Source organism: Carcharhinus amblyrhynchos, chromosome 3 (genome assembly GCF_965287045.1).
Source record: "Carcharhinus amblyrhynchos chromosome 3, sCarAmb.v2.hapA, whole genome shotgun sequence".
NCBI classification, from domain to species: Eukaryota; Metazoa; Chordata; class Chondrichthyes; order Carcharhiniformes; family Carcharhinidae; genus Carcharhinus; species Carcharhinus amblyrhynchos.
The window spans coordinates 122,450,747-122,463,895 of NC_137326.1; the positions used below are offsets into that span (position 1 = coordinate 122,450,747).

Sequence of the window (13,149 nt, forward strand, 5' to 3'; positions counted from 1 at the left end):
CCCAAGCCGGGAATCGAACCCAAGTCTCTGGTGCTGTGAGGCAGCTGTGTTAACCACTGTGCCACTGTGCCACTCCAGATTCCCAAAGCAAGAAATTGCCTTCAATTCACTTCCACTGTATAGAATTTCAATGGATTAAATTGCTTTGCATAACTCATCCCAAAATTCCAAAGCATTTTCCTTCCTCTATTTTGTTGGATATCCTGGATATATTTGCTAGTGTTGACGGACTTTATTATAGTGATTCTAGTGTACTTGGATGCTTAGACGTGACAATTCTAGTCGGATCATTATTGTTCTCTGAAACTGTCTCCTGTGCATTATCTGAGAATAAATTGATCACACTTAGATGCAATATTCTAAGTAACCTTACTGATTTATTACAGGATGTAATAATAGACCAATGGGTTTGGATGCCACAGCTGTATCCATCAACTTTGCAGTTGTGGTTGAAATGGTTTCAGACTGCAGAAATAAATATAAGAACCAATAAAGCTTCCTGTGTTCCATCATCATTGAGGTACGACTGTTTATTATTTAACTGAAATTATAGAAACTGTTGATGCCTATGTCCTCTCTAGCTGAAGTGCAGTCAGAGTATAATTGTTAGATTAAACCTGTCCATAAACAACTCTCCAGTTCTGATTAAGGTCCCACTGAAATCATAAAACAGAATCATAAAATCCCCACATTGCAGAGGGAGGCCACTCAGCCCATCGAGCCTGCACCAACCCAGGTCCTATCCCTGTACATCACATATTCACCCTGCTCGTCCCCCTGACACCAAGGGACAATTTAGCATGGTCAATCACCGAACCCATTCATCTTTAGGATGTGGGAGGAAACTGGAGCACCCAGAGGAAACCCATGCAGACATGGAGGGAACATGCAAGCTCTGCATAGACAGTGACCCAAGCCAGGAACTGAATCTGGATCCCTGGCACTGTGAGGCTGCTGTGCTGACCACTGTGCCACCGTGACGCCCATATGTTAGCTATCCACCTTTCAGAAGCCAGCTTGCTCCACAATTCCATCATTTTCTGTATTAATTTCAAAACTATAGAGCATAAGGGGAGAAGTTGAATCAATTAAGATTATAATGGGAAGTGAGGGCTCTCAGCTTTTACCTTAGTTGCATTTGAATGGACTACTGGCACAAAGCCCATCTCAATTAAGCCAATTCCCCAGCAGCAGAGGGGAGCTTTGTGGCACAGTGGTAGTGTCCATGCCTCTGGACTAGCAGTTCCAGGTTCAAGTCTAACGCCAAGACTTGTTGGTCAAAGAAGGGGTTTTCATAATATGGTTCAATGGGCTGTTAGTCAGCTCAGAAATCCTTCCCGTTTCCCCAGAAAGAGAAGTTTCTAAAAGAAACTGACATCAGACAGGAAACCAGCAGTAATCCCCATTCCAAAATTGTTAGAATCATTGGCCGGAATTTTACTGTTCCATCCGTCATGGAAATCGGAGCGGGTGAGGGGCGGACAACGGGAAGCAAGGAGTGCCCCAACATAGAATCCTACAGCGCAGAAGGAGGCCATTCGGCCCATCAAGTCTGCCTTAATCACAATTCACCCAGGCCCTATCCCCATAACTCCATGCATTTACCCCAGCTCATCCCCTGACACTAAGGGACAATTTAGCATGGCCAATCCACCTCCACCTGGAGAACACCCACATAGACACGGGGAGAATCTGTAGACCCTGCACGGACAGTGACCCAAGCCGGGATTTGAACCCGGGACCCTGGCGCTGTGAGTGAGCAGTGCTAACTACCGTGTCACCGTGCCAACATGAGGAGAAGGTAAGGCCTACAAGTGACCTTCCTGACCCCTCTCCCCGAAGTGGTGATTCTGGGACCCTCACCACTGGCCTTGACTAGCACTTATCTGTGTCCCCCACATCCTCTCCGTTGTCCCCTGAACGGAGGGGGAGGGGAGGGTGGAGCTATTGTAAATGACGCCAAGTGACAGCATGGAGGGGCCCGCTGGATATCCGATGAGGGGGTAAGTCCCGGAGATGGGTGCTCGCTAATGACATACTAATGTATTAAAGTGAGCTTTCTGCAATCCTGTGGCATATTTCACACCATCCCAGCAGCAAGAGGCTGGGAAGATTGGAACTCGGAACCTCTAAGGATGAAATCTTACCAAAAAACGGCAAGGTGTCAGGGTCTGACTGAAAATTGGCATGATTCTCCTCAGAGAAACAGACTGGTTTTCTCTTCAGCTCTCCAGAAAAACCAGGGCAGAGGGGGCCTGTTTCACCCCTAACCTCCCTGCCCTCCAAAAAGTCATCACCAGCATCTCCCTTACTCCCACATCCGCTCCCCACCCCACACTGCATACAAATGACTCCCCACCCATAGGGTTTCCACTAGGATCCACCCCGGCACTGCCGCTTGGCGCTGGTTGGCACTGCCAGCTTGGCCCTGCCAGGTGCCAACCTGTGCTGGGGCAGTGCCAGGGTGTGGCCTGACCATGTCCCTCGCCCCTAGGGCCATGCTCACCATGATGCCCCCAGAGCATCCCTATGACAGGTTCTCGTCTGGGTGAACTGATTGTAAACCTTACTAATGTGACATGTCCCCAGTGGGGTGGTGCAGTGGTTAGCACTGCTACCTCACAACTGCAGAGGCCTGGGTTCAATTCCTGGCTTGAGGCACTGTCTGTGTGGAGTCTGCACATTCTCCCTGCGTCTGCGTGGGTTTCCTCTGGGGGCTCCGGTTTCCCCCCCACAGACCAAAAGACGTGCTGGTTAAGTGAATTGGCCATGCTAACTTCTCCCTCCGTGTACTCGAACAGGCTCTAGAGTGTGGCAATTGGGAGGTTTTAACAGTAACTTTATTGCAGTGTTAATTTGAGCATACTTATGTCACTAATAAATAAACTTCATATACTCAAGCAATGAATGGAAGTAGTTTTCATTGATTTTTATCTAATCAGTTTATATTTCAACCAACCAGTAACATTAACAGAGTAGATCTTTCATCCATTTATGATTTTTAATCTATCTAACATTCTTGAAGTTTGCCCCTACCATGTGATGATGAGTTCTGAGGTTTGACATTCACTTCTGTGGTATGAGGTATTGCAGATTGTGAACATTTTTTGCGGAAATTATCTTTTCATTGCAGTGCTGGTATTTCCTCCTATTACATATAAATTGAATTCTGCTGTGTTGGAAATATTCAGTAAGAAGTCTCACAACACCAGGTTAAAGTCCAACAAGTTTATTTGATAGTAAACCCACAAGCTTTCGGGCTTTGCCCCTTCGTCAGGTGAGTGGAGAGTTCTGGTCTCAAACAGAGCATAGAAAGGCACACACAGTTTACAGAATACTGATTGGAATGCAAGTCTTCACAGCTGGTCATTCTTAAAGGTGCAGACAACGTGAGTGGAGATAGCATTAAGCACAGGTTAAAGAGATGTGTATTGTCTCCAGACAGGACAGTAAGTGAGATGATGCAAGCCCAGGCAAGTCATGGGGGTTACAATAGTGCGACATGAACCCAAGATCCCAGTTGAGGCCAACTTCATGTGTGTGGAACTTGGCTATCAGTTTCTGCTCAGTGACTCTGCGCTGTCATATGTCGTGAAGGCCGCCTTGGAGGGCATTTACCCGAAGATCAGAGGCCGAATGCCCATGATCTTCTGGCCTCTGATCTTCGGGTAAGCGTTCTCCAAGGTGGCCTTCACGACATATGACAGCGCAGAGTCGCTGAGCAGAAACTGATATCCAAGTTCCGCACACATGAGGACAGCCTCAACCAGGACTTTGGGTTCATGTCGCACTATCTGTAACCCCCATGACTTGCCTGGGCTTGCAACATCTCACTTACTGTCCTGTCTGGAGACAATACACATCTCTTTAACCTATGCTTAGTGCTATCTCCACTCACATTGTCTGCACCTTTAAGAATTGATTAGCTGTAAAGACTCGCATTCCAATCAATATTCTGTAAACTGTGTGTGCCTTTATATGCTCTGTTTGAGACCAGAATTCTCCACTCAAACCCTGAAAGCTTGTGGGTTTACTATCAAATAAACTTGTTGGACTTTAACCTGGTGTCGTGAGACTTCTTACTGTGTTTACCCCAGTCCAACGCCAGCATCTCCACATCTTGGAAGTATTCAGCAGATCTGACAGCATCTGTGGAGGGAGAAACAAATGTTCATGTTTTGGGTCATAGACCTTTCATCAGAATTTGATTTCTGTGTTAGAATCCAATTCTACTCTTGACAGCACCTGCTAGGTATCCGGTGACGGGGGAAGTCCTGGAGATGGGTGCTCGCTAATTACATGCTAATGTATTAAAATGAGTTTTCTGCAATCCTGTGGCTTATTTCACATCACTCCAGCAACGAGAGGCTGGGAAGATTGGAACTCGGAAACTCTAAGGACAAAATCTTGCCAAAAAGGTGTCAGGGTCTGACTGAAAACTGGCCTGATTCTCTCCAGAGAAACAGACTGGTTTTCTCTTCAGCTCTCCAGAAAAACCAGGGGGGCCTGTTTCATGCCTAACCCCCTCCTGCCCTTCCCCCAAAGAGTCATCACCAACATCTCCATTACTCCCACATCCGCTCCCCACCCCACCCTGCATATAATTGAGTCCCCACCCATCGGGTTTCCACTAGGATCCATCCCTGGCACTGACACTTGACACTGGTTGGCACTGCCAGCTTGGCCCTGCCAGGTGCCAACCTGTGCTGGGATAGTGCCAGGGCTGGGCTTGGCCATGTCCCTCTCCCCCCAGGGCTATACTCACCATGAGGCCCCAGGGTATCCCTATGACAGGTTCATGTTTGGATGAACTGGTTGTAAGCCTCACTGACGTGACATGTCCCCAGTGGAGCAGCACGGTGGTACTGTGGTGAACGCTGCTGTCTCACAGCTGCAGGGACCTGGGATCGATTCCTGGTTTGGGCCATTGTCTCTGGGATGTCTGCACATTCTCTCTGTGTCTGCCTGGGTTTCCTCCAGATGTGCTGGTTAGATGCATTGACTATGCTAAATTCTCCCACCATGTACCTGAAGAGGCTCCCGAGAGTGGTGACTAGGGGATTTCCACAGTAACTTCATTACAATATTTGTGACTCTGATAAATGAACTTTATATACGCAAGCAATGAATGGAAGTAGTGTTTCATTGATTTTTATTCAATCACGTTATATTTCAACCAACCAGTAACATTAACAGAGTAGTTATTCTATCCAATTATGATTTTTAATCTATCTAACATTCTTGAAGTTTGCCCCCTACCATGTGCTGATGAGTTCTGAGGATTGACAATCACTTCTGTGGTATGAGTTATTGCAGCCTGTGAACATTTTTTGCTGAAATTTTTTTTTATTACAGTGCTGGTATTTCCTCCTATTGTATATAAACTAAATTCTGCTGTGTTGGAAATATTCAACAGATCTGACAGCATCTGTGGAGGGAGGAACAAAAGTTCAACTTCCAGGTCATCGATCTTTCATCAGAATTTGTGTTCTGTGTTAGAATCCAATTCTGCTGCTGTCTGACAGAGTGTCTTTTTCAATACCGGGTAGACTGAGTGAACTGACTCTGAACGTTCTCTTAACTCCACCCATAACCTGAGTGCCACTTCCAGACTGTATTTTGGATGCAGCTAAGCAATGCCACAGAAACCTTTGACAGATTCGCTATCATTCCTAGTTCTGCATTGGAGGCAGTTCAGAGAGGGTTTACTAGATTGATAGATACGTGGATTGAGTGGGTTGTCTTATGAAGATAGGTTGGAAAGACTGGGCTTGCTTCCAGTAGAATTTAGAAGGTTGAGGGATGACTTAGAATATGTTGGATTCTGAACAGTTTTGACAAGGAAATGATGCTCCCTTTTGTGGGTGAGCCCAGAACAAGGGCTGCAGGGGGGGTGGGGGGGATTTAAAATTAGGTGTTGCTGTATAGGACAAAGATGAGGAGAATATTTTTCTCTCAGAGGGTTGCACACTTTTGGAATTCTGCCTCAGAAGTGGGATCACTGTATCTTTTCAAGGTGGGGGTAGATTGATTTAGGCAAAGGAATCTAAGATTCTGGGGGAATGGTGGCGTCGTGTAAGGAGGATTGTGAAACTCAATGAAAACAGTAAGAAGTCCCACAACACCAGGTTAAAGTCCAAAAGGTTTATTTGGAATCACGAGCTTTCGGAGCACTGCTCCTTCATCAGGATCACTCACGTAATGAAGGGGCAGTGGTCCGAAAGTTCGTGATTCCAAATAAACCTGTTGGACTTTAACGTGGTGTTGTGAGACTTCTTACTGTGCCAGTTCAATGCTGGCATCTCCACATCAATGAAAATAGACCAGCTTTTTTTTAGTTTCTTTATTTGTTAGTTCATTTATTTATTAGTGTCACAAATAGGCTTACATTAACACTGCAATGAAGTCACTGTGACAATATTGGATGGCAAAGCAGGCTTGAGGGGCCGAATAGCCTACTTCAGTTTCTATTTCATATGTTTATATGGTGCTTGTCCAGAGGGAGCAGGGGTAAATCTCCAATTATCAGTGTGGCACCTAAATTATTATGAGATCAAAGATGGACAAGTCAATTTATCTGATTGAGGATAAAGGATCAGCTCCTCACAAACAGAGGCATGGAAGGAGCAGAGCAACACAGTGGCACAGTGGTTAGCACTGCTGCCTTACAGCGCCAGGGACACAGGTTCAATTCCCAGCTTGGGCCACTGTCTGTGTGGAGTTTGCACATTCTCCCCATGTCGGCATGGGTTTCTTCCAGGTGCTCTGGTTTCCTCCCACAGTCCAAAAATATGTGGGTTAGGTGGATTGGCCATGCTAAATTGTCCCTTTGTGTCAGGCGGACTAACTAGGGTAAATGCATGGGGCTATGGGAATAAGACCTGGTTGGGATTGTGGTTGGTGCAGACTCGAATGGGCCAAATGGCCTCCTTCTGCACTGCATGGGATTTGATGATTCTATAGATGGAGCTAGAAGTCAATAGGAAGGGAAAGCTACATTTCTAAAAGAAAAATCACACTCAGTGGTCAGCGCTGTGGCTATCTCTGAAACGATTGATGAAATCCATTCCCCTCCCCCTTTTGCCTGGTTTAGATTCAGCTCTGACCACACCGTCCACAGAGCAACATTTTCCTGCACCTCAAATCACCCAACAGTGGTCAATGTTTCCTTTAATATATTGAAGCGTCTCAGAATGCTACATGATCTATGTAAAGTACCCAGAATATTATCTTACTTTGTGTGATGGTCAGTTTGGAATGATTGCAATGTTCTTATAAATTTATGAATTAAGTATATCTTGCGGGGGGGGGGAGTGGTCAAAGTTAATGGAATCGCATCAATTTCAACAAAATCAGAGTTAGCTTCAGGTTTTCCTTGACATTGGGCCAGGGACCCAGGCTCGATTCCCAGCTTGGTCTCTGTCTGCCCAGAGTCTGCATGTTCTCCCCGTGACTGCATGGGTTTCCTCCAGGTGCTCTGTTTTCCTCCCACAGTCCGAAAGACATGCTGGTTAGCTGCACTGGCCAAGGCGAAAAAAAATTCTTCCTCAGTGTACCTGAACAGGAGTGTGGCGACTCGGGGATTTTCACAGTAACTTCATTGCAGTGTTAATGTAAGTCGACTTGTGACACCAATAAATAAAGTTCAAACTGAGTTCAACGTAACTTTCAGATTTACACCACAAATGATCTTTATGTGCAACAGAAAGTGTAACACGAGTGTGCTTGTGGATGTTTAAGACATAGGTGGCACAGTAGTTAGCACTGCTGCCTCACAGCACCCAGAGGAAACCTACGATTCCTGGCTTGGATCACTGTCTGTGTGGAGTTTGCACATTCTCCTCGTGTCTGCGTGGGTTTCCTCCGAGTGCTCCGGTTTCCTCTCACAGTCCGAAAGACCTGCTGGTTAGGTGCATTGACCCGAACAGGCGCCTGAGTGTGGCGACTAGGGGAATTTCACAGTAACTTCATTGCAGTGTTAATGTAAGCCTCACTTGTGACTAATAAATAAACTTTACTTTTGTTTAAAAGGAGAGAGTGAGAAACTGGAGAGCAGGGGGAAGCACACACTGTGAACGTTGAGGGATATCTGTCTATGTGTGTGTGTGTGAGCAAGTGTGTGTATGTCTGCCTAGGCTCCGCCAGCGACCTCCCACTTCCCGGCGCCGCTACAAATGGGAATGAGGTTCTGGCTGCCTTTTTCCGCCTCTGGAAGTCTGCCTGCAGCAGCAGCAAGAGAGGAAAGCGGCCAGAAGAGGAGGTGAACAGTGAGATTCAGCCAGACACCCCATCAGTCGTGCAGGCGGAGTTCCCATCAGCAGCAGTGGCAGCGAGAAGCAGTTACTGCTGTATCGACAGCGGGACAAGAGGAACATCAGAGCCAAACAACAATATCACCCCCACCCTCCTCACCTCCTCTCCCTCCCTGCCCCCACCCCCTCTTATTCCCCCCCCACAGCCCACCCACTGCCACTGGCCCGCAGGGAGGACCAACATGTGGCAGCCAGCAAGCGAGAGACTGCAGGTAAGAGAGTCTGGCTGCACAGAGTCAGCCCCAGCTTATTCCTCAGCCTGTCTGTAACATCACGTACGCTTCTATGGCAATTATTCCCTCTTAAGCAGCGCAGGATTCAGACACTTCACTGAAGGGGAAGGGAGATGGAGAGAGGGGGACCTGTCTGACCTGTAAAAAAAAACAAAAAAAAGCAATGTTTTTTAGATACCAGTATCCAAAACGAATTGTTATATATATATATTTTTCTCTCTGCTGATTCCCTGAGAGTAAATCGCAGTTGTATGGAAGCCTGATGTGAGTGAGCCTCTGTGCAGCGGTAACAATAACGAAATGTGGGAGATCACAGCGTTGGGGCTGTGAAAGGGAGAAGGGGTTTGGGGGAGCTGGAATGTCAACACACGATCCCAGTGTTGTTTAGCCAGGAATAGGGAGAGGAGGAGTGGGGGGGTGGAATCAGTCCCCCTCCTTGTCTGGTTGTGACCAAGGGAAAAGTGTCTCTCCTCTCCACAGTGATTGATAAGCCGAGAAGCGCAGCCCTGATGTGATGGAATTTGCTCAGTGAACCGAGGGCGATGAAAGGCAGTCCCAGACTCTCGCCGCCTTCCAGCAACCCCCCCCACCACCCCCTCCCATGTTATGTTGTGATCAATGTGACCCAGATGGTTAGTAAGGACTTGGATCAGTCACGCTGAGATACAACCCACAGAGACTGGGGAATCACCAAGGTAACCGTGCACTGAGACTCAATTTTTACTCCAGTTTCATGGACTAGAAGCCAACAGTCAAAGGGGGTCTCCATGATCTTCAGAGAAATGGACAGCAGGGTCATTCCATTCGTCTGATTACTGCCGGAATCAATGTCAATATATAGATGATTATTTCCTGAATTGGGGAAGGGTGAGGGTTGACTTCACAGGCTTGGGCTAGTGAGACAAGATGCTTAAAGAGAGGATTCAGTCTGAGAAAGGGACATACTGGTGTCGGGGTAAGCAGGGAGAGAGCAAGTCTGCCAGGAAGGAAACTAGAGTTGGATATTTACAGTATGTACACTGATTCATTCTCATGTTCAAACGGTGAAGTTAAACTATCCTCAATGACACATTATTGGAACATTTAACCTTGCTATACACAAAGAAGGATCATACCACCAAGGATTGCCTGTGAGCCCCTTTCTCTTTCCTAATTGTCACGGATATTCCGATTGAGCAAGTGTGGCAGGAGATGCCCTGGTCAATAATGTTTACTGGTGACAGTGAGCTACGTGGTGGGGCTGATGAGGGAGTATCTCTAGAGAAAAGCACTGGAGGAGCATGAAGATCAGTGAACCAAAGACTCAATTTATGGACCGTCAGTTTGAGCCTAGGGAAGAGGGTCAGAGTTAAGATGTAAAGTTTCTGGGTGAAGATTTGATTTGATTTGATTTATTGTCACATGTATTAGTATGCAGTGAAAAGTATTGCTTTTTGCACACTATAGAGACAAAACGTACCGTTCACAGAGAAGGAAATGGGAGAGTACAAAATGTAGTGTTACTGTCATAGCTGGGATATAGAGAAATATCAAGTTAATCCAAGATAGGTCCATTCAAAAGTCTTTTGGCAGCAGGGAAGAAGCTGTTCTTGAATCGCTTGTTAACGTGACCCCAGAGTTTTGTATATTTTTCCTGAAGGAAAAAGGTGGAAAAGAGAATGTCGAGGGTGGGTCCTTGATTTGCTGAGGAAGTGTAGACTGTCGGTGTGTGGGAGGCTGGTTTGCGTGATGAACTGGGCTTCGTTCATGACCCTTTGTAGCTTCTTATGGTCTTGAGCAGAGCAGTTGCCATACCAAGCTGAGATACAACAAGAAAGAGTGCTTTCTATGGTGCATTTGTAAAAGCTGGTGTTAGTCGTAGCTGACATGCCAAGTTTATTTAGTCAGCATAGAAAGTAGACATTGGTGGGCTTTCTTAACTATAGTGTCCTCATGGGGGACCGGGACAGGTTGTTGGTGATCTGGACACCTAAAAACTTGAAGCTCTCAGAGAAATTGAATAGTTTCAGGTAAGCTGGTATCAGTGGGCACGGAAGATGGAAATTAAGCAGCGGATTATCTCTGGTTGGAAGAAGTGCAGTGAGTTTTATGCAATAGAAAAGTAATGCTGAAACTGAAAGGAGGATTACATGCTTTGAAATTGTGCCGAGTACACCAAGGTCTAGGTCGTTAATCTATATCAGTAAATACAAGGGGCGCTGACCCCCGGAAACTGGCTCTTCCTCATGTGTAGTAATGACGTAGACTTCAATCATTACAGGGCACAATTTCAAAGTCTGCAAAAGATACAAACCATGGAAGTATTGTGGACAGTGAGGAAAGACAAGTCGGCAGAATGGACTGACTGGTGGCAGATGAAGCTCAAAGCGGAAAAATGTGAAGAGATTCACTTTGGTCGGAAGAACATGGAAAGACAGTATCAAATAAGGGATACAGTTCTGAAGGGGGTGAAGGAACAACACTTGTGGAGGGAGAAACATAGATTTCCCCATCTCACCCGCTGTGGGAATCATATTGGGCGGGGCAGGAAATTGGACACAACATTTAAAGGTCGGCTGAGCTGGGGTAGGAATTTCAGTTTTTGGGGCGTGAATGGCCAGGGAGTCCTGCCCAAGATTTCAGCTCGATGGTCATTCATTAGGACTGGGTAAAGTTAGAAATGTTACCAGCTTTAAGCAAGTAAAAGGCCTGGGGAATTAGGGGTTGGGGGGGGTGGGGTGTGCGGAGGGTGGGGCAGTGGTGTTAATCAGGTTTCTGCCTCCACAACACCAGTTCTTATCAAAGTTACACAAGATGCCCTCTGTGACTGCGACAAAGGTCAACTACCCTGTCTCGCCCTTCCTGATCGTTCTACAACCTTTGACATGGTTGGCACACCAACGTCATCCAATGGTCCCCATTGTTGTCCCATTGAGGTAGGTCTGCTCTTGAATTGGTTCCATTCTTGTCAAGAATGATTATAACCAGAGCATCGCTTTCAATGGCTTCTCTTCCTGCTCTATATGGTTATCTCTGGTGCCCCCAAGGATCTAACCTTGGCTCCCTCCTGTTCCTCATCACTATGCTGTCCCACAGTGCCATCATGTTAAAGTACAGCAGCATGTACACTGATCCCGCTCAGCTCTGCCTCACCACTAACCTCACTCAGCTTCCCTCCTGCTGCGAGATAATCAGACTGCTTAATCGACACTAGTACCAGATGAGCCAAAATGTCCGCCAATTAAACACTGGTGGGTGAAGCCATTGGTTTTGATCCCTGTTACAAACTCTGTTTTTAGCTACTGACTTCACTCTCCTCCCTGGAACTGGCTGAGGTTAAACCATATTGTCTGTAACCATATTTGGCCTCAAAAGGAACTTCCAAAAAGATATTTCTGCACAATTACTAAAACTGCCTATTTTCACCTCCATAACGTCACCTGCCTCAGCTCATCTGCCACTGAAACCCTCTTTCAAGTCTTTGTCGCCTTTCAACATCACAATTCCAAAGCACAATGTGGCTAATATCCTACATTGTATAAACATGAGGTCATCCAAAACTCTTCTGCCCCTATCTTTACCCAAGCCAAATTCCGTTCACCTATCCTCCCGATGGCCACATTGGCTGTTGGTCTCAAAGTTTAAAATTCTTATCCATGCTTTCAAATTCTTCTATGGTCTCATTCCTCTATCATCTGTAATGTCCTCCAACTCCACAATTATCTGCCCTCAACAAATTCTGGCCCCTTGAGCATCCTCAATTTTAACTGCCCCACCATTGGTGGCTGTACCTTCAGTTGCGTAGACCCAATCACTGGAATTCCTTCCCTATGGCTTTCCACCTCACTTTCCTCCGAAAGACACTCCTTAAAACCATCCTTTTGACCAATCTTAGGGTCTATTTTGCTTTACAATGCTTCCTTGAATCTCCTTGTGCTGCTTTTTCATGTTAAGCAGACTGCCTAAATATGGTTTACGTTTATTTATTAGTGTCACAAGTAGTGTCACTTACATTAAACTGCAATGACGTTACTGTGAAAATCCCCTCGGTGCCACACTCCGACGTCTGTTTGGGTTTCACTGAGGGAGAATTTTGCATGGTCACTGCACTTAACCAGCACATCTTTTGGACTGTGGGTGGAAACTGGAAAACCCAGAGGAAACTCACGCAGGCTTGGAGAGAATACTTTTGTTCTCTGCCGTGGGAGGTAGTGGAAGCTGATATGATAGTGACTTTTAAGGAGCATCTTGACAAATACATGAATAGGATGGGAGTAGAGTGATATAGTCCCTGGAAGGATAGGGGATTTTTGATCAGACAGGCAGCATGTTTCGTCCAGGCTTGGAGGACGGAAGGACCTGTTCCTGCGCTGTAATTTTCTTTGTTCTTTGTTCTCCACATAGACAGTGACTCAAGCTGGGAATTGAACCTGGGTCCCTGGCGCTGTGAGGCAGCAGTGCTAACCACAGTGCCACCATATATAAGTTGTTGTTGTCAGTGTTCTTAATGATTTGATAAGGTGTTACATCAGTGTAAGTCTTTTTATTCCCTGTGCTTTAGCATTTGTGCAAGATGGAGTTATTTGGCATGAACTAGTTCAGACTTGTTCCTGTGTTGTACATTC

At 46.2% G+C, this 13,149-nt stretch overlaps 1 protein-coding gene across 1 annotated transcript in view; it reads left to right on the forward strand.

The window, feature by feature from the left end:
* Positions 1–8,217: 8,217 nt before the first annotated feature.
* Positions 8,218–13,149, forward strand: part of pid1 (phosphotyrosine interaction domain containing 1) — a 119,712-nt gene continuing 114,780 nt past the window's right edge. Inside the window, exon 1 of the mRNA XM_080186499.1 lies at positions 8,218–8,524. Within this exon, the coding sequence (XP_080042625.1) occupies positions 8,495–8,524 (30 nt within the window). The 5' untranslated portion in view covers positions 8,218–8,494. The remainder of the gene's footprint in view (positions 8,525–13,149) is intronic.